The following is a 21,881-nucleotide window of genomic DNA, read 5'->3' as shown; positions in this document are numbered from 1 at the left end:
TACACTTTTAAAATACTTAGTAGCATTAAGTTTCCATGAAAAATTACCAGGACCTGCAAACAAATTGTGCTGAGAGCATGCAAACACGAAGAAACTACGAAAGATAATAGCATTCTTAAAGGATTAATTCAGAACTGTTCATTTTTCCTCGTGATCTCCTCCAATGACAATCCTATTGGTGATAGTTATGCGGAAAACACAGAATTAGAGTCTCCTAACTTCAAATGGAAAAAAAAAAATATCGTAACTAAATTTTTTCTTCGCGTAAGTCTAACACCAGCAATACAACTCTCTTCTTAGAATTTACTCGAACAATATACAGAGATGTTACATCATCTCCTTAAAAGGGTAGCTATCCTCAACCAAAAACCATGGTGAGGTTTCAGCAGAGTATGGGGAGGTTTCAGCAGAGTATGGGGAGGTTTCAGCAGAGTATGGGGAGGTTTCAGCAGAGTATGGGGAGGTTTCAGCAGAGTATGGGGAGGTTTCAACAATTTTTGAAGACAGTTAAATTAAAAAATTTTTTTTTAAAATTAAATATTTAAGTATTAGTGCTTTTTGATGAATTGAGATCTTGAATGAAGCGAACCGTTTCATTTTATATTGTAAACATATATTATAAGTACATATTTATTAACAAATTTATAAGTATTATATAATTGAATGATTGTCAGGAAATGTTTTGGTTCATAAAAGAACATTAAAAAATTTACTTTAACCCAAAATTCCACGAATTATAATAAATATTAAGAAAAAATTTTCATGCTTCTTTTCTAAATATAAAATGTATTTTAAAAGACGAGAAAAATAATTTTTCGTTAAGAAACATAAGCATTTAACTATTCCTACATACATACATACATACATACATACATACATACATACATACATACATACATACATACATACATACATACATACATACATACATACATACATACATACATACATACATACATACATACATACATACATACATACATACATACATACATACATACATACATACATACATACATACATACATACATACATACATACATACATACATACATACATACATACATACATACATACATACATACATACATACATACATACATACATACATACATACATACATACATACATACATACATACATACATACATACATACATACATACATACATACATACATACATACATACATACATACATACATACATACATACATAGAGAAAGAGAGTCAAACTAGAGTAAAACTCAACAGGGTCTTCTTTCATTGCTGATTTTGTCGAGCCCGTTTCCTTGGCTTTCACTAGATAGTTGATGGGGACAATGGGAATCTCGTTAATCCATTCATTTGCGTCACTAATTAGATGACCAGGCATCTTTTTACTGCTGTAGAAGTTTCTAATATTCATTTAAGATATTTTCATAATTTTACCATCAAATAAAGTTTATTTTTATTACTTTAAAAATTTGTTTGTAAGTGAGAAATAATTTTCTAATTGGATGTTGGTTTCTTTGAAGAAACAAAACAAATTTAAGAAAAAAAACAAAAACAAATTTAATTTTAACAAATTTATCCAAAAGAGAAAAGAACAACAACAGCAATAAGTAAAAGTTGACAACCTTGATGATATAAAAGTTTCTGTTAAAAAAAAAGTCAAAAAAAAGTCATAAAAAGTTTTTTTTTTTAGGTCCTAGCATCAAGGTTAAATCCTTTTTTTACAACTGTGACAGGTTTACGCTTGTTTTATATAGATATCTAATTGTATAGAACATGCCTTATATATTTACTGATACTTACTTTAAAATGCTATTTTGAAATTTAAATGAAATTAAAAACGTAATTTAAATTAAATCAAAAAGCTTGGAAACTAAACAGAAAAAAGCAACAAATAGAGATGTACCGGTTGAAAAAAGTGATGTACCGGTTGTAAAAGGTAATATACCGGGTGTAACTAAAAAAATTTCTTTATAAAAATTAGATGAAAGAACAATCTTAATTTTACTCGACACCTTTTGGTACTAGATCGTTTGATAAATTTTAAGTTAAATGAATTGGTTATTGTACGTCTTTTTTTTACTCGATTATCTCTTTCTTCATACAGTTGTTTGACTAGTTGTTTTTTAACTTGCTTGTGGGTCCAGTTATTTCTATTTAATAATCAATTAGTTTATTGTATTTTAATAATTAAGCTGATTAGCATATAACTGCAGCTCTATGGCGACGAGAAGTCCCCGTACCCCAGATCTTAACTCCTTAATTCTAATTAAATTGTGCTTTGTTTTTCCAAAATGTCGGCATACAAATCTACCATATTGAAAAAAAAACAACATGTATGTAACAGTACTAACTACTCTTCAAATAAACTAATATATATGGGACGGCTATACTAAATTATCAAAGAGCAAAAGCATGCGGTTGCAGTAGAATGTAATCTAAGAGTCGCATACTTTTCATGAAAGTATTAATTCATTGTTTTAAATGACTTTAAATGAAAGGTTTAAGTGTACTTTTGGCGAAGCTAACGGGGGATACCAGTTGATAAATTTCTCATGTACAGGATGATGAATAGGCACGAGGCTATAGACTAACTTTACAACAAGTATGCAATAAAAAAGAATGGCTTAGCTGACTCATAATCTTAAAAATGCGCTTTAGCCCTCTCAGTCCAAACACGGACTAGGGGTCTAATTAATGCAAATGGCTAATAGGCTAGTGCAAACAAATAAATTTTTTAGGTTGTAAATGAACTGCAAGTTGTATCAGTTGGCATTCACAAGTGGGTTAATTATCTAAGTTTAGAAGTGGGTTGAAATTGAAATCATTTGAAACTCTATGAGTTTATAACTTTTACTTTATTCGATTTAAACACTCTTCTTTAAAAAATCTTAAAAATTATCGACTTTAATCAGTTATACTTTTAACAATGTTTAAAAAGTTTGTTGAATAGCAATAACTCATTACAAATTCACAAACTTTTAAGCTGCAGCTGTTTTTCGACCGTTTATGACGTGTTAATTACGCAGGAACGTCTTGTTACGTAGTTAGAAATTAAGTAGATAACGAAAACAATATCCAACCAAGAATAACAAAAAAAATATTCCATTTAAATCTGAGTTTGAGTTTATTCAAAGTCGTTGATTCATGTTTTATAATGAATTACATCATTTAAATGCCATGCATTGTTACTTAGGACGAATATCAACTTGAAAAATTTGGGTGGGAATTGCGAGCGTACAACAAGCATTAGGAACGTCCACCATTCCGCTTAAACGTCCTTCAACTGGTGCAGCGCTTAACAGCATATAAGCTTGCTCTCCCGTAAACCCAAAGTTTTTTAGGTAATTAATTGCATTTAAACAAGCTTGCTTGTATGCAATATGTGCGTCTAGATAGTGTTGTTTTCCATTCTCATCAACACTGATACCTTCAAAAACTAAATAATCGGAATACCCTGGGTTTAATGGGCCGGTTAAGAAAATTGGATTTAAAATGTTATTTTTTCTCATTCCACCTGGAATAATATTAACACGAAGATCAATCCAGCCGGCCATCTCAATTGCACCACAAAACGATATTTCACCATCTCCCTGTGAGAAGTGAATATCTCCTACAGAAAGGTTAGCTCCTTTGATATATACTGGAAGGTATATACAAGATCCTAAAGACAAATTTTTGATATCACAGTTTCCTCCATGTTCACGAGGAGGTACAGTTCGAGCTCCAACTCTAGCTACTTTTTCGGCAATATCACCGTTAAGTTTGCCGACAAGCGCACCATTTGGATTTGGAAGATTAGCTAATGGAGGAATACGCTCTGGATTAGTTTCAAATAGTTCTTTCTCTCTTTTATTCCATTCCGCCAGAAGATCATGAGATGGTGCACATCCTATTAACCCAGGGTGAATATGACCTATAAATCTAACACCAGGAATATGCCGGGAGACTGCATATCTTCCTTCAAAGTCCCAGATTGCTTTAGAAGCATTTGGGTAATAATCTGTTAAAAACCCTCCACCATTTTCTTTAGAAAAAATTCCAGTAAACCCCCATTCTGAACCTGGAAGAGGACCTATGTCGAGAATATCAACAACTAAAAGATCGCCTGGTTCTGCACCTTGGACTTCAATAGGGCCACTGAGATAATGGACGCGCGTTAGATCAACTAACTCAACGTCTTTAGCACTATCGTTATTTTTAATCTGACCTCCTGTCCAATCCAAACATTCAACTCTAAATATTTCACCAGGGTTTACAGACGCAATAGGTGGAATATCTGGATGCCAGCGGTTATGTAAAGGCAGTGGTTGTTCTTCGGGAGTTTTGTTTAAATCTACTTTGATAATCGTTTTTTTTGCATTTGGTCCAATAAAGTTAGGTTGCGGTTTTTCTTGCTTTTCTTTTGAACTTCCACAATTACTCCCAAACTTTATATCTGCTGACTATAAAAAATATTTTTGAACCTTATGGAAAAAAAATTTTTCGCAAAAATCATTATATACTTTATAGTTGTAAAACTAGGTTTATAATATAAAAAGTAAATCATATTAAAAGAAGCTATGAAATTAGAATAATAATAAAAATAATGATAGTAACTTACAAAAGGTTTATTGACTTCACCTTCCGATTGCATCGTTCGCTTTTTAAAAATAGATAAAAAATTCAAAGATACGAACTTGTCCTCACTGAACGCTTATTTCATGCAAATAACTAATAATCCAAGTTTCATTTTAACTCAAGTTTCTTGGATGGTGATTGGTGGATTGTAAAAAGCATGCAAAAATTTATGTATTTAATAACGTCATAATTTAATTCTGAAGATGGACAATCAGTCTTCGGGGAGTTATTTGTTGTAATAAATAACGAAATAATGCAGTAGTCTTGATGATAATATTTTTTAGGTAAGTCCACAATGCGCTCCCCAAACATTTTGAGCAGAAAAGCTTCACAAATTAAGTAAAACATCTTTGATGAAATGGAAAAAATGCTTAAATTCTTTCCTCAAAATCTCTGTTTATTACAAATTTCAAGCAAGGCGTTTGTTCCTCATAAGTTGTGTAATTTTAAGCAAGTCGATTGATTTAAAATAAGTTTAACTAATGCCAAGGAGCTATGACGTCACTGACGTCATAGCATACTCAAATAACTTAATCTTCTATAAATAGTGGCCTATTATAAAAATTGCAGCTTACTATAAATTTTGTAATATTTTACCTTTTATTTAATTACAATGAATTAAATTTATGACTTAAGGGTAAAAATATTATATTTAATTTATCTTAAGGTTGTTTAAATAACTGCAATATTGGAAACAAGTTTCACGTAATATAAAAAGACAAGAGGCTGAAATTACAACGAGGCTGAAACAAAATGTGACGTGTATGGCTACTCGGCTTTCGAACCCCCCCCCCTCCCTTTTTATGACTGATTTTAATAGAGAATTTTATACTGATTAAGAATCGTATAAAAACATAGGTCTCAAAATTTATGGAAAGTGATCTAATCTTAAATTGAAAGTACAAAAATATACGACAAATCCCTATGCTTCTCAATGATATATTATATATACTAGATGTCTAACTTCGATCCGAAAAGTGAAGCCGTGGAAGCCATTTCTAATTCGGGCAAAAACATGCATTTTAAACTTTTATTTCGCACGTCGGATATAGCTTTTGCCCTTATTACAAATGGCGGATTCAATTTCTAAACAAAAAAGCGGCTTCACTTTTCGTCTAATAAAATCCCGCAAGTTAGACATCTAGTATATATAATATATCATTGATGCTTCTTTACATGGCTTTAATTGGACAAACGTTTCTATGTTTCTTAACATTTTTTTAATAGGACAACGTATGGGGATAACCTAAGATCAGCCTTTTAAAACTCTTCCAAATATCCTAAAAACAGATTTTATCCTTAGGTCCAAGAATCTGTTCTTAAAGTCACTCCATCAGTTCTATTGAAAGTTACACTTTACTTCATTCTTTACCTCATAACAGTTTTTTTGTTTACATTTTTTATTTTTGTATAAGTGCGTGTATGTTTACATATGCATATTAAGAATACATTATATTATATGTATATTAACAAATAATATCAAACTTAATATGTATACTATACATTTTTAGATGTATGTTTTTTATTTAATATGGTACATTATGTTAATTATTTGACCTACAGTACAGTCCAGAAATTAGCGCACTCGTAATTTTTTTTATTACAGACAACTTTAAATGAATATAAACTGTAAAGTAATTTTAATTTTGAACTAGTTTTTTTTTTAATGAAAGATAAAACCAATTAAATTTAATTATAATGTCAAATATTGTCAACCTGCTGGTTTTTTTTTATGAGTTAATTAGATGTTTTATAACTACTCGGAAAAATGTCTGAAATTAAGCGTGCAAAAGTATTAGCGCACTCATTTAAAATGTATTTGCACACTCGTTTAATTCCTTTGATAAAGGCTTTTTTGGTTAATTTTTGTTAAAAACTCTCTGCTGATTAATAATGGTTAATAAAAAATGTAAGAGGAATAAATTGAAGTGGCGGAAAATCATTTGAAATTGCAATTAAACAAAGCAGCATATCAATTTAAACAAAGTGGCAAGTTGTTGGCCTGAACAAAAGTGGTCTCAGCAATTGACAAATCGGACGTCAACTTGAAATCAGTAAATGCAGCGTTAGAACAACGCTCAAAAATTTTAATGAGTTTTGAACAGTCAAAGACAAAAGTCGCTCTGGTCGTCCCAAAAAAATGTCAGAAAGGGATGAAAATGAAGCAATTATGCTCGCTAGACGCAACCCAAACATGAGCATAGCCGAAATCGCCTCAGACCTGAATACAGCGTTGGGTGCACATCAAGTTAGCCGATCAACAATTAGCAAGCTTATGAAGAAAAAACATCTCAATTCATACCTTGCAACAAAGAAGCCACTATTAAGTATCAAAGACCATCTCAAGCGAAGAAAATGGTTCAAAGAGAGAGCTGCATGGACTGTAGAGCAATGGAGAAAAGTAATTTTCTCGGACGAGTCAAATTTTGAACTTATTAATCGCAAGAAAAGGGTTGTCGTGAGGAGATACAAAAACGAAAAATATGATCCTCGTTTTATCATGTCAAGAGTTCAAGGAGGAGGAGGTTCAATTGGCATTTGAGGCTGCATTGCTGGATCTAGCAATGGACTGCGTATCTTAATACTGATCGCCTTAATCAACATCGATATAGAGAGATATTAGAAGATTATTCAAAGCCATCAATGGACGTTTTCAAGGCTGACTCCACCTGGAAATTTCAACAAGATAAAGCTCCTCGCCACACAGTACGCTTAATAAAGCAATACATGAAAAAAAACGGTTGAACCTAATGCCTTGGCCCGCTCGCTCACCTGATTTAAATCCTATTGAGAATCTTTGGAGTTGGATAGACTGCAAATTATAAAAAAGCAAGCCCACTAACTTGGTGCAGCTCAAACCGCAAATGCAAGAGTTGTGGAATACCGTGCCACAAGAATTAATCAGAAAACTTAAAGGTTCTATGCCGCGTAGAGTCTTGGCATGCCTTAAACGCAAAGTCACATAAAATATTAACCCTTTAGCGCCCACCAGGGCTTAAAATTTTCAAAAAACTCCAAAAACTTCAAAAAGCAATTGTTTTAGGGCCTAGATTATGAATTAAAAAATAAAATTTTAAAATTTCACTAGCAAACCCAATTTTGTCATTGTAGCATATGTGATACATATAAATTCAGATAGCATTTTGTGATAGTTTCAAAAAGAGGAAACTCTCTTAAATACTTCTAAAACTTACATGTGTTATTAATTTAAAATAAAATAAACAAATAAGCTTTAATATTCGTAAAAAAACAGGAAAAAACTCTCTTTGAAAATACCTTGTCTGACAGCAATCATCCGATTTTTAAAAAGACAATTTTGATGTGTTTTTAAGTCTTGATTATCTAATTATATTAACCTAGCTAAATCAGATCAACAAAAATATGTTGTAAATATGCTACAAAAGGTGTTTTTGAGATCACTGTGTTGACAGGATGGCCATAAAAGGTTTCTGAAGTTATGTAGCAGATCTGCTACACGGGCGCTAAAGGGTTAAACTTTCTTAGAATCTTTGAAAAACTGTAAGTGCGCTAATACTTTTGCACACTTTTTTAATATTGTTTTTATCACTCTTATTGTATACTAATTAAATTCAAGATAATAATAAAGAAATATCTTTTATATATTTGACAATTAGTAATTCTGCTTTATTTTATAAGTTAAAAAAAAATTATCAATCAGCCTTTTATTGTTTTCGAATTACACTCATTTGAAGTTCACTTAGGTAAAAAAAATGAGTGCGCTAATACTTTCTGGAAGCACTGTATATCTTCTCTTTTAATAATCTATTTTATAGGTGTTGCTATATAAATTCTTATTTTTCTTTTATCTTTTCTGCCTTATCTACATTATTGCTATTTATTAGTGAATCACTATTTGTAAGGACTTGCTTTTGTAACATCTCTATTTATACGAAACATTGATATGAAAACCTGAGTGCAACTTGATTGCTCATACAATTTAAGTCTAAGGTTTTTAACTTGATAAGAAATTTGTTGCAGTCCTTGCTTTAATGTCTCTTTGCACACTAAAAATAAAACCAACTCCAATTTTTTGGAAATTTCCTTTTTTAATGATCCTTGTACAACTTTGTCATTTTACCAGTGATACACAACACTAAATCATCTTGTTAACTAGTAACTAGTACGGAGATATAGACTTTAATCCTTCCTGGCTGCATACAGGGCAGATTACATAGACAAAGAATTATGTTGATAAGATACGAAATTCTGGAAGCATCTCTAAGAATACCGCCTCATATTTTGGACCAAAAATCTTCCATGTACTTAACACTCCTAACCAACTTGCGTTTGTATGTTTGCGTTTGTAAGGTCCAAGTGGATTAAAAATAAACCAGATAGCTCAGACATCTTACTATGAAACTCTATCAAAGGGAGATGCAATCGCGTTGGTGACAGACTGATAATATTACGGGACCTTTTGGTACCCTTACTGAATAGAAATGTAGTTGCACCAGTATTTCAAAAATAAACTTTAAAGGCAATAATTCAAAACACAACAACAACAACAAAAAAAAACACTTTCAGTTCGCAATATTTGGATCATTAAAAAACAACTACAGTTCAACGATGTAAAAATCAGAAATAGTTGTAGATTGAATACACTACAAGTGAAATAAAACGAGTTCTTAGAACGTTATAAAAGATATAAGTATGTTCCTTATCCGTAAAAAAGGAGTAAAAAGGTGATATACAACCATTACTTAGATGTGAAGTGAGTGGGCGTAGAGAAATGCGTAAACAATGTAAAACCACCTGTATCCAAGTATTTTCCTCATCTATAAAGAATTCCCCAATATAAAATATCTAAAATATTTTCTATAAAACAATTCGTTTTCATAGTAAAAGATATCTTTAAAACGAACGAATTCTTTAAACGGATTGAAAGCTGAACTTAGAGATCTTCATTCCTTCTTCTTTGGTGGCGCTCTGTAAACGAAAAACACGAAAGTAATAAACAAATATTTAGAAACAAAACTCCTAAAGCTGGGAACTTTACAATAATCTGAGATTGAGTTTGTTTTTTGTTTTTTTCAATTAATTTTTGCGTTGACCTTTTAAAAAGCACTTTCAAATAGTTACAATTTCATTAACACTTAGTGGTATTTCGATACCATGCAACGGTCGCGATGCATTGCAACATTTTATTTCATCAAATTTTCAAATTTCCTAATTCATTGATCAGACTAAGTAAATCAGAGTGTCTTCTTGTCAATTATGTATCACCTAGTGCTGCCTCTGCCCAAACTAAAGACTCTAAGAGCACCTATGCACTAAATCCTTTAACACTTTAGAATACTTTTACTAGTGCTTTTGTAACAGCTACATATGCACCTAACATATAACACCGTGCAACAACTCATTTTACCAAGGATTTCTCTTGGATGTATTAAAAATTCCAATTCATTCTGTTACATTAGTGGTAAGTTCATTTAAGAATGAACTCATAACTAATGTAGCAGAATGAATTGGAGGAAGAAAGGTAAAAGAAAGTGTTATACATGGCTAATGGGAGACAATAAGTGTGGTTCATATTGAGATTGTTACTAAAAGGTATGCATTAATCTATCATTTGCAATACCAATGACTTGGAAGGTTATTATTTTACAATAATATATTTTTTTGCATCATGTAAAAGGGTTTCTCTACGAAAATATTTACATAGTCTTAACATTTCATTGATTATCCTGAAAATACTTGTGCAATTAAGACTTGTGAATCCTTAATAACATCTTTCCAATCTCTACAAAACTACAAAACTGGATTTTACATAGTCTTAACATTTCATTGATTATCCTGAAATCACTTGTGCAATTAAACCTTGTGCTTCATAATAACATCTTTCCAATCTCTAAACTACTACAAAACTGGATTTTGGAATAATTAAAAAGTAGTTAGATAACCAGATGGACCAAGTTATTTTTGGACTTCAGCTAACTCGAGATTGAATCTATATGATCACTTGTACAGATCATCATCATCCTTCTATACTAAACACTTTCATATCTACATTAAAAAGATCCAAAATGAAAGATTTTTATTCGTTGAGAGTTGTTTCCCAATATTTTGAGAAAAATTAAAAACTGTGTGAAGCATCAAAATGCTCATTTCACAAACTAAAAAATATTTGTCTTTGTTAAACTGTGTGAAGCAATGCTTAATGAAGAGTTTGTTTAAAAAATGCTTGTCAAAGAACATTGTTTGGAAAAGTTGCTCATGCACCTTTCCAGGCTAAAACTGTACTAGGTATAATGATTGTTTACTTGAATGGTGGTTGAAAACTTCTTTCAAAGGTGCTACAACACCAAACCTCTACTTAGTTTTAGCAGCAATATCAACCTTACAACACTGACAGTATTTTAGTATTCATTACATGGTACCTAAGATGAATAAGCTGGACAGTAAGTTTCATCATCCATAAAAAAGAACTTTTCACTACCAGATAAAACAAATTATTTATACAATCTTGTAAGTGATCTTTCAGCCCTTTCTTTTTTATCTTTTGTATATTTTGGAATAAATACCTTCTCAGTTTATTATTTTCATTCATCACACTAGTTTACAAAATTTTGAATTTACAGGCTTTTAAATTTTCACTTGTGTAAGGTTTGCGAATATAATGGTTCTTGAATTTTTTTCAGCTGTTTACTGGTTAACACACATAGTTGTGGACCTGAATTCTTCTAGTACTCATCTTTAGCAGTATCAGTATGCTTCAATACTTGTTGAACTGCTCTCTTTTTACAGCTTTTCATCTTGAAGATGTTTGATTGTTGACTTTTGATTTTGATTATTGTTCAAAAAAAAAAAGAAATTTCTTAGCACCAAAATTCTTTTTTGACTTTATATTGATAGCAATTACTCTCTAGTCATATTAGAACAACTGTTTATTTTATTATTGCAAATAATTTTGTATAATGAATACCAATGGAAGAGAGACAATGTATCTTCTACAATATCTTACAATCCCTAAATACTGATATATCTATCTAAAAAATACTTAATACTTATATAACTATTTTTTAGATAGATATATCAGTACTTTAAATTTTTTATACTTTATGAAATATTTTATAAATATACTTAGGTCGTTAGGAAAGTTCGTAGAACTTCATCTATAAAGATACAATGAGACAGGAAATAATTAAATATTTATATATCATTTTAAACTGTGTTTAGTTATGAACATTTAAGTACTTTGAATGTTTATTAAATAAGTTATTTAAATTTTATTATATACGTTTAAAAGAAAAAATTTAAAAATGGAAAAATTTGGATATTGAGCATATATTAAAACATGTGCTCTACATGGAGTTTCAGCACAAGCCATAACCGATGAGTTAGTTTTAGTTCATGGTGACCAAGTTCCAAAATATAATAGTTGCCAAGTGGGCTACTTTATTTAAAGATGGTAGAGAGTCTTGAAGATGATCCTCACTCAGGGCACCCTCAAACCATGTATACAGCTGAGAATATTGAACGTGTGTGAGCCATTATTGAAGAAAATCCGCATGCAACACATGATATAATTGAAGCCCTGACATTGATTAATCATTTTACAATCAACGAAATTATTCACAACGCACTTAAAAAAAGAAAACTAACATCACATTGGATACCCCACGAGTTAACCGATCAAAATCGCAAGAATAGAGTTGAGGCATGTAAGGAAAATTTAGCCCTTTTCAGAAACGGCCCATGGAGACTATGTGATATTATCACAAGTCGGTTAACGCTAGTTGGGTCGGTGAAGGTAAAAGTCCAAAAACTATAGTAAGATGTGACAGGTTTCAGCCGAAAAACATGTTCTACATCTTCTTTAAAACAACAGGTGTTGTTCATTTGGGTTATGTTGAAAAGGGAGACACCATTACTAGCGAACGTTATGTAAAAAATTGTTTGAAACCTCTTATATGCGAAATAAATAAGCAAAGACCTAAAACAGGCACTCAAAATTTCAAATTTCTCCATGATAACACTTGACTCCATGTGACTGAAACCGTCACAAATTGTCTAAACCAAGCTGGAACTACAACAATTCACCACCCACCATACTCAGGTGAGTATGGTGGGTGGTGAATTGTTGTAATTCCAGCTTGGTTTAGATGTGGTGAATTGTTGTAATTTTGGTGGTGAATTGTTGTAATTTTTTTTTTTATTGGGGAGTTCTACAAACTTTCCTAACAACCTAAGTAGCTTCCATTCTCTTATATTCCAAATGTTAGAGAATGAATAAGAGCCGATGAAAAAAATATAAAAATATACAATTGATTAACTTAAGAGGACATTATTCACAAACTTAAATTGAGTCTGGAGAGAAGTTTTTACACACTAAGTTTGAACTTTGTCAATGTTACTTCAATATAAACATCATTTTAGAAAGAAAAAAAAAATCAATATCTTTTATTTTATAACAAATAATTGTATTCAATAGAATTATTTCTTTTGTTACAATTTCTGAGTATTGAAAAGATGAACAAAGAACTTTAATCTTTTTACTGTTCATTTACCTTACTTTTTGAGACTATTTTTTGATTTTATAAATCAAAAGATAGTTTAAAAGATATCTTTTAAAAGATCATCTAAACTAAAAGCATTTGGTAATTTTTTTGGTTTTTATTAATAAACACTTTGGTTTGTATTTATGCCACCTTAAGTAACATATGCTTTGAATCAGGGATCAATTTTTAAAAAATCTTACTCTGGCTCACTTCGATGACTTAAAACTTTTGAAAGAAACTCTCTAATTAACTAAATTTTTCTTGAATATTTATTTACAATAACTAAATAAACATCCATTTTGATTTGCAACATTTTTTAATCTAGTTTTTAAAATCAAGTTTTATAAGACAGAAATTTTCAATTCAATTACAAAAAAATCAACCATTATGGAAAAAAAAAAAATCAAAAATCAGATTTTGAACTTTTTGTTTTTCTAAAAGTATTCCATAGCATTAAATATCTTAAAGAAAGTTTAAGAATAAAACAAGATTGTTTAAAAGATTTTGATTGAGAAAAATTTTATGCAAAAACAACTCATCATTTAAATAGTGTTTTCTCAGAACCATACAACTGCATTAGATATTGATCTGAAATTAGTAGCAAAACTAAAGTGTCGGCTAAATCTGAGCTTGGCCATGAGAAACCATATATAAAAAATTTGCATGGAATGACCCTAATGTAATTGTGCTATTTTCCAAAGATTTTTTTTTTACAGTAATCATTACTTTTTTAAACAGTACACCAGACTTCAAATTTTCCAGAACATTAAAGAATTTAGGTAAAGAAAACATTTTATACTATTACTAACCTATATGTTCCTACAACAACAGCATGGTCTCTTTCATAGGGCTCAAGAGTTATTTGTTCTTGAGGTTTGAGTTTTTCTGATTGAAGTTTTTTCACTTCTCCAGCAAAAACAGCAGCCGGAGCAGCAGTGGAGTCTATGCAATTAGCCTATTTAAAAGTTTAGATAAGTATTTAAATAACTATTATAATAATACAACCTTTATGTATGTCTTAATATACTATATTTATATATATCAGCTTATATATCATATCTGTATATAGTATCATATATGTACATAATATATAAACAAAGAACTATTTAAAAGAAAAAATAAATAATTAACCACCTTAATAGATATAACAAAATGACCATTATTTTTTAGGAAGTTATGGGCATTAATAGCTACAATACGAGCTTGATCTGGTTGAGCAACATCTGCAAATATAGTATCTACCATGCCTGTACAAGTAAAGTCAAAATTGTATATAAGGATGATACCAAAAATCACAAATAATGTGAGAAAAAACCCCTCAGTAATCTTATCATTAACAACACAATATGAGCACACAATAAAACTAATCCAAAATTAGAAGTCAGTTTCATTCTACTTTCCTTGATTGCTTACTTTAAGGTTTTTAAAAATAAAATTTAAGTTGGTAAAACTGTATGATGCGTTTGAAACACCAAAAATATTTACCATACATAAAGAAGGTTGTTAGAATTACAAAGTATTTTTGACAGAGCTCTGTGCAATTAAGCTTTTATACACACAGACACACACACATTGTCCTAAAAGTTGAATCTAGTAAATATTTCAATAAACCTTTTTTCCTTCTGATTTTTTTGGTTGATTTTAACCATGAGTGAAATATTTTTGCACTGGTTTTTTTTACACTGACATTTTTGCTATTTATTAACTGACAAATAATGCAACTTGGAATAATGATATTTGTAATTTCTGAGAAACACAAAATATAACTAACCAACAAGCATTCGATATTTATGAGGATGACGAGCATCTTCTATTATTGGAATAATGTTTGTACGTTGTTTAGCAACATTTAATAAATCACGTCCTGAACGATGGGAAAATTCAACAGCATATACCAAGCCTTCCTATAAGAAGACATTTTACAAGTAAAAATACACAGCAAAAATTTTTTAACTTAAACAAATCAAGTGATAATTATAACAATAACAAATTAACAATTAAAAATTTCTTAAAAAAAACTTTACTTACTGGACCTACAAGATCTGATACATGTGAAACAGTAGTTCCTGAAGCAGCTCCCAAATACAAAACTTTAGAACCAGGTTTCATGTGTATTTTTTCTACACCACCCAGAATTGCAGCAGCCAATTTCGATCTAAATGGATTCCAAACTCGGTACTCAGTTTTAGTACCATTTTCTTCATTCTACATATATTTAAAAAAGCTTTTAAACTTAAGTCCATTAAAATAACTATTTGGAAAAAAAAAAGAAGTAATAAAACTGAAATATAATCATAAAATTTAAGTTGTTGTTAACCAGTTATCAATAACCAATTAATAATTAAGGGTTAAAAAAGAAAACAAAACAAAAAACTTTATTATTTTTTTTTTTAGATTTCTTGGTTGTTTTCAAAATCTTCTGCCAAATAAAATTCTTTCAAGAAAAAACTAAAGCAAAAGGGTTAATGCAGCCACTATCAGCTGCAGTCCTGGACCAGAACTTTGAGTACACAGCCTTGATATGGCTCCCTCATTTTAGCCCACTGCTTGGTGATGACAGCCTCGAGGGTGCTAATGTTAGGATGGTGCTAATCACAAGCCCTGTTTTCAATTTAAACCCATACTGAGAAATAAAGGGGCTTCAAATCAGACTAAAGTTGATGGCCAGATATGCTTAGACCACAGCCAGCCAGATTTGCAGTCTTTAACATGTGACAGGGAATGCCATTTTGAACAAAAAGAACTTCTTGTGGGTCAGGGTTACAAAAATCAAAAGTAGGACACAAGCCTTCAATATTTGCTCAAAATACTCTTCAGCCCACATCCTCAAGCCTGTCTTAGGAAAAACAGGTAGTATCTTTTTTCCAGAAGACCAAAAACCATAGCCAGTGAATAGGGTGGTCCCATACATAATGGAAAATTTTTGTTTACTTTTCTTCCTCCAACCCACCATTTGGTGACATGGTGATGTAGAGATCCCAAATACAAAACATTTTGAAGATAGAACAATATTTAGGACTTGCTCAATCCAGTAAAAAATCTGTAAATATTTGTGTTTTACAAAAATATTATATATTTATTGAAATTTTTTACAGTTTTTATTTATAAAATTTTCTTACTTATTTAACTTAAATCACATTATTAAATCATGTTCTTGTTTATATTCTTTAACTGTTGTCAGCCATTTTAAAGATGTTAACTGCATATTTTGCAATTTAAATGATAGTTTGGTTGTTTCTAAAATATTAAAACTTTATAAGTCTGCAATCTGCAAGCTTTGAGAATTTTAAAGAGTATTCTTTATGTGTTATATCTGTTTCAGAACTAATAATGACATTTCAAAGGTACTTGTGCCAGGACATTAGTCTGGTTGGTTGGATGCACTAATGAGCATTTCAAAACATCAAAAATTCCATTTCGAGGTAAAGCCTTGAAAGTGTTATTCCACTACTACATTGGTGAGAAGATGAGCTTGAAGGTCAGCATTGACAAGACATCATCTATGCTTCTACCAATATGGGAGATGGCAAGAATATCAACCAAGGCCTCAGCACATATCATTGAGCACATAAGAAAACTGCATGCAAAGTGGCAGGGACTGAAAAAGTGTATCAATTGCAAGACTCCTACGAATATGTAAAACCAACATGCATTTCATTCCAGCCTGGACAACTTGTTTCACATTGCTCACCGCAATGCCTGATCTCTAATAAAGATTGAAGATCATCGTTTGTTTCTGGAGGCACACTGAGAATAAGGTCGCAGAGGAAAGTTAGTTAGAGTTGACAGATCGCTCACACTTAAGGAAGAGCATGCAGTGAAGAGGAAGGCTGCTGCAGCAAATTATGCACTGAAATTAACCACAGTGGCAGCAGCAGCTGATATAGTTGTTGATTCTGGTGACGATGACTTATTGTCTGACACTGAAAGTGATACTGACAGCAAAATCACCATTCCACCAGAGTGTGAAGCAGGACCCTCAAAATCAAAGTTCCAGAAACTGACAGCTAGAGGGACTGTGGATGTGGTTACTGCAGAAGTTGCTGCAGCACTCAATTGGAACAACACCAGTGACAGAAAAGCAGCTCACATATTTTCTGCCATTGCATCAACTGGGCAACTGCCACAAGATGTGGATGAGCTAGTCATTAGTCGCAGTGCTATCAGAAGAGCAAGAAAGAAGCACTGTGAATTGAAAAAAGCACTTTAGAAATCAAGAGATTGTTTGACCCAGCAGTGCCACTGGTCTTGAATTGGGACGGGAAATTGGCGATTTTACTGGTCCTGGTTAAGACCGAGTTGGTAATAAAGTATCATGTTATATGCAAATTACTGTTTATTAATAGTACATTTTCAAAACAAATGGTTTGTTTGCAAATGTTTGCTCTTCAGTCTTGTTGACATCTTTAAAAATTGTCAACTTGCTAATGGTAAAATCACTAAAACTTTGGTAGCACAGAGCAAGTCCTAAATATTAATATAAGGGTAATTCCATGTGAAAACATCCAACTTTTTTTGAAAATGCAACTTTTAGTCTCAGATTTTGCTGATTTTTAAACCACTTACAGATTTTAAAAAATTATGAACATCCTGAAAATTTTGGAAAGCCATGGAAAATCCACTTGTGATGACAGGTGTACCGTTAAAAGAATAACAGCAAATGCAAGTTTGCAAAGATCATTAGAAAACCAAATATTGACAGTTGATGATATGTTTGAGTTTTGCATCACCAATATAAACACAATCATATTTTATAAAATTACCAAAGAAACAGTTAGTTCAAGGCGACAGCAACTAAAGGAGCATTTTGAAACAGGAAAAACTGTTCCAGGTACCAGACGTTATCATCACTACATACCCATTTCAAAATTTGAAACTAGTTTTAAAAGAACAAGCGAACATCAATGTGTTGACAGATTTATATTGTCAAAAGCGGTAATGTCTGATGTTGCAATTGTACTAAATCTAAATAATTTTGTTGCATGCTAGTACGATTCCTTTTGGTGAATAGTAATGATTACAGAAATAGATATTACTACAAATGATATTCAAATTAAGTTTATGCACCCTCATAGTCTTTTTCAAAACTTCATTTGGTCACAGATGGATGATATCTGTTGGGTACCATTGTCAAGTTTAATTGCAGTAATCTAAGTCCCAACAACAAAATCAGGGTGAACATATAACATTGATGTGAATGATTATAACACTATAACTAATAAATTTTAATTTTTTTGAGTTTCTAATTTTTAAATTTTGTATATTACTTTTGTTTCTTGAACTTCTTTTCAAGTGCTCTATTTGTTTTGGAGCCTTTTTTTTTTAAGTTTATTTGTCTTAGTTTGATAAATTTAAAACTAATGTTTTATAAGTAATAAATTTAAGTATATTTGAAGATGTTTTTATTTCTGTTTTAAGTCTGCAATCTGATTCTTTGTAACTCCAACCAAACTATTTAATACAACCTCTGAAAAAAACAACAAAATTTGTGATATACATCTACATTTACATAATCTCCCCCTTTGAAATAATAATTTTTAGGATCAGATTCTATAAAATTACAAAGAAAACAGAAACAGCTTGTCAACAACAACTTAAAGGACAGTTTGATGTTGCCAAAACAGTTTCAGTTACAAAACTGTCAAATTACACCCTTTTTTTCTTGTTTAATTTATCAAAATACCTGTTTTTAAGCACTAAATTTAAGTAGATTTGATCATGTTTTTATTTCTGTTTTAGAAATGACCACTCTCCAATTCTTTGTAATAACTAAAACTTAACTATTCAGGACAAATTCTAAAAAAAATTAAAAAAAAAAAAAATCGAGCTACATCGGCATTTTTGTGGTTCGACTCGCCCCAGTAAAATTGTGGTAAACATTTAAATTTTAGGTGTTATGTTCATTTTTAAATATTTTAAGTTGTTTCATTGGATTCGTGGGCCCAAAATTTTCAGCTTTCCAACACACATATAACAGAAGCTAGGACCAAAACCATTTTTAAAAATGGCGGTTTTTTGTTGGTTGGAGGCAAACTTTAAATAGCTATATCTTAAGAACCGATTGAAATTAGATGATAAAATTTTCAGGATGTTTAAAATTTACTAAAATCTGTAAGTGGTTTAAAAATTAGCAAAATCTGAGACTTAGGGTGCATGCCCTGAATGTTTTCACACGGAATCACCCATAACTTGTTTAAATTTTTACCAGAACATCCCTGCAGCTAGCATCACACAATGGTAGGTTGGAGAGAAACATTCTGATGCCTTCATATTTTAGGACCACCCTACCAGTGAAGGATGTTTTAAGATTGAACTGATGGTATCCTTTGCACTCTATTTGTCAATGAAACACTGTCTGGTCGTTGAAATATTACTCAGTATGGTAACAATTTTTTTTTTGACAACCCTTCTCACTGTTGTTTGAGACACATTGAGGTCTTTTGTCAGCTTTCTTAATAAACTGATGTTTTTCCTTCCAACCCATCTTTTGATAGCACTGACTAGCCTGAGTGTGACAACTGAAGGCTTCTTTTTTACATTTCCTTTTTCTTTTAAACAGTTTTTGACTTTGAAAATTGTGTTGAGAGATGTTCCAACTTTCTTTATTTTCTATGGAAATGGCATTTTAGCATGGAATAAAGCTAAATCTTTTCACATTTGGTTTCCGTTCTCAGAAAGAGATTTATTTTTTGCTAATTTTCAACAAATTATTCTTTGTATAATAATAATAATAATAATAATAATAATAATAATAATAATAATAATAATAATAATAATAATAATAATAATAATAATAATAATAATAATAATAATAATAGTAATAATAATAATAATAATAATAATAATAATAATAATAATAATAATAATAATAAATAAATAAAAAGGAACAATCAATTTCTTCTATTACTACAACCTGTTTCTAAACATTGTTGTTATTTTCGTCACTACCTGTATCGTAGTAAACTAGGTTTGTAACATAAACATTTTTTAATTTTGTTTTGGATTTTTTTATACTATTAGGTTATGCTTTAAGTTTATCAACATGATACTTACATCAATAGCAATTTTCTTCTCTCCATAGACAGTGTTTCCGGTTACAAGATTTAAAGTTACTAAGGCATCCTCTTTGCCTCTTGCAATAAATACACCTAAACAAAACCTAAACTTTTAAAACACCTTTTTTATTGGCTTTATTATCATATCAAAGAAATTGGATTACTTACCTTCATGGCGATGTGGTTCAATAACAGTTTTCTTTCCACCACGCATACCTAATTTATATCAATTCGAATATGAAGTAACATGAATAATAACATGAAGTCAGTTTTTGTTAAAACTAATAAAAACTATATGTATAATCCTGTAAATAGGAAATTATGCAAAAGAAATCCAGAGACAAAAACACAAGTTAATCTCTGGCTTGTTTACAAAACATAAAGTTAGGTAAGTATTTATTTTAACATAAAAAAAAAATATTGTAAAATAATAAAATATAAGATAACAAATAAATGGTGGAGAGAACTATGACATTTTTTTTTACAACTGTTTATCAGGCAATACAATTTTTAACCTATATCAAATAAAAATTATACACTTTACCTCCTCTTCCACCTCTTGCTCCTCCTAAAATAAAAAAACCCATATTAACAGAAAATGCAGAACATTTTTAAACAAAAGTTTTAAGCTAGCCACCTACATCTCCTAACTATTATTGTAGTTTTATTTGCTGCTAATTTTTAGATTTGCTTGAATAATCTTTAGCAACAAGTATTATAAAAGTTTCATTTCTGCCTGATTTACCAGAGACTACTTTTTTTAAAGCTAAAATCTTTTTTTCAACGAAATAGAAAATGAATAAGTAAATTAATAAAGTAAAAGATACCATATTAGCTCTAGTTAAATTTCATTTTATTTTCATAGCACCTGAAAACTTTAGAATTGTTAACAATAGGTAATGCTAAAGAAATTTTACCTCTTCCTCTTCCACCACCACCACCTCTACCACCAAAACCACCTCTGCCTCCTCTATCACCACCTCCACCTCTTCCTCCTCCACCTCTACCAAAACCACCTCCACGACCACCTCCTCCAAATCCTACAAAATAATGGGAGGTTTATATTTGATAATTATACAAAGTTAGTATTGAAGTCATAAATCAATTTAAAAAATTTAGGATAAGATTAAATTGCTGTAAGACTATGGTACCTGGTCTACCCATGTTATTTAAGTAATAGGACTTTTTGCTTTAATAGATTTGGTGTTTTGGAGCCTCGTGCACTATGTTCACATACCACGCGTTTAAAATATTGTTACGTCACGGTATTTTCACAACATTTCTGCGTTTTTTTTATTTGAAAACCGCGTGCTAACGCGTTTGTTTTCTCGTTCTTGGCTAAATTAATACAGTGGGTCAAAAAATTATTAGCCAACCCTTTCATAACTATTTTTTTTTTCCTGTCATATAAGAATCATTGGAAAAATTATTCAATGTTAGTATCATTGTGTGATTTATTGTCATTAGTATATATACTACAAGTTTCAGTTTTTCTATTACTTTTGTTCTTCTTTTATTAACAAAACAATACTTGTACTGTTTTGTTAATAAAAGAAGAACACGATATTAGATTTGATGAAATACCTGTTTTCGACGGAGGAAAATTTTTTTCTTCCCTCTGGGCTAATAACTTTTGTATGTAATATTTAAATATTACATACAAAAATTATTAGCCCATAATTTTTATATGTAATAT

The 21,881-nt window shown here is 30.6% G+C and overlaps 3 protein-coding genes across 4 annotated transcripts in view; 1 reads left to right on the top strand and 2 right to left on the bottom strand.

Moving 5' to 3' along the window:
* Positions 1-19,317, top strand: part of LOC149881646 (uncharacterized) — a 74,796-nt gene extending 55,479 nt beyond the window's left edge. For both annotated transcript variants that reach the window (XM_090066793.1, XM_090066792.1), the window contains one exon: positions 18,958-19,317. The gene's annotated coding sequence lies outside the window, so the exon portion shown is untranslated. The remainder of the gene's footprint in view (positions 1-18,957) is intronic.
* On the bottom strand, positions 2,831-5,065 carry LOC145191303 (uncharacterized). Its single transcript, XM_080068368.2, has 2 exons — positions 4,595-5,065; positions 2,831-4,436 (listed from the first exon to the last, which is right to left on the bottom strand). Exons 1-2 carry the CDS (start codon positions 4,625-4,627, stop codon positions 3,180-3,182), a joined length of 1,290 nt encoding a protein of 429 aa, XP_079924494.2. The 5' UTR covers positions 4,628-5,065; the 3' UTR covers positions 2,831-3,179.
* Positions 9,157-21,449, bottom strand: LOC145191412 (rRNA 2'-O-methyltransferase fibrillarin-like). Its single transcript, XM_090066794.1, has 10 exons — positions 21,337-21,449; positions 21,103-21,225; positions 20,730-20,753; positions 20,354-20,401; positions 20,184-20,278; positions 15,159-15,335; positions 14,902-15,034; positions 14,265-14,377; positions 13,940-14,085; positions 9,157-9,558 (listed from the first exon to the last, which is right to left on the bottom strand). Exons 1-10 carry the CDS (start codon positions 21,347-21,349, stop codon positions 9,534-9,536), a joined length of 897 nt encoding a protein of 298 aa, XP_089922920.1. The 5' UTR covers positions 21,350-21,449; the 3' UTR covers positions 9,157-9,533.
* Positions 21,450-21,881: the final 432 nt, after the last annotated feature.

This window comes from Hydra viridissima, unplaced genomic scaffold (assembly GCF_058129835.1).
Source record: "Hydra viridissima isolate aposymbiotic clone 2 unplaced genomic scaffold, HvirCarnegie_v1 scaffold_11, whole genome shotgun sequence".
In the NCBI taxonomy this organism is placed as follows: domain Eukaryota; kingdom Metazoa; phylum Cnidaria; class Hydrozoa; order Anthoathecata; family Hydridae; genus Hydra; species Hydra viridissima.
The sequence above is the reverse complement of the archived record's forward strand: the minus strand, read 5'-3'. Positions and strand labels throughout refer to the sequence as shown.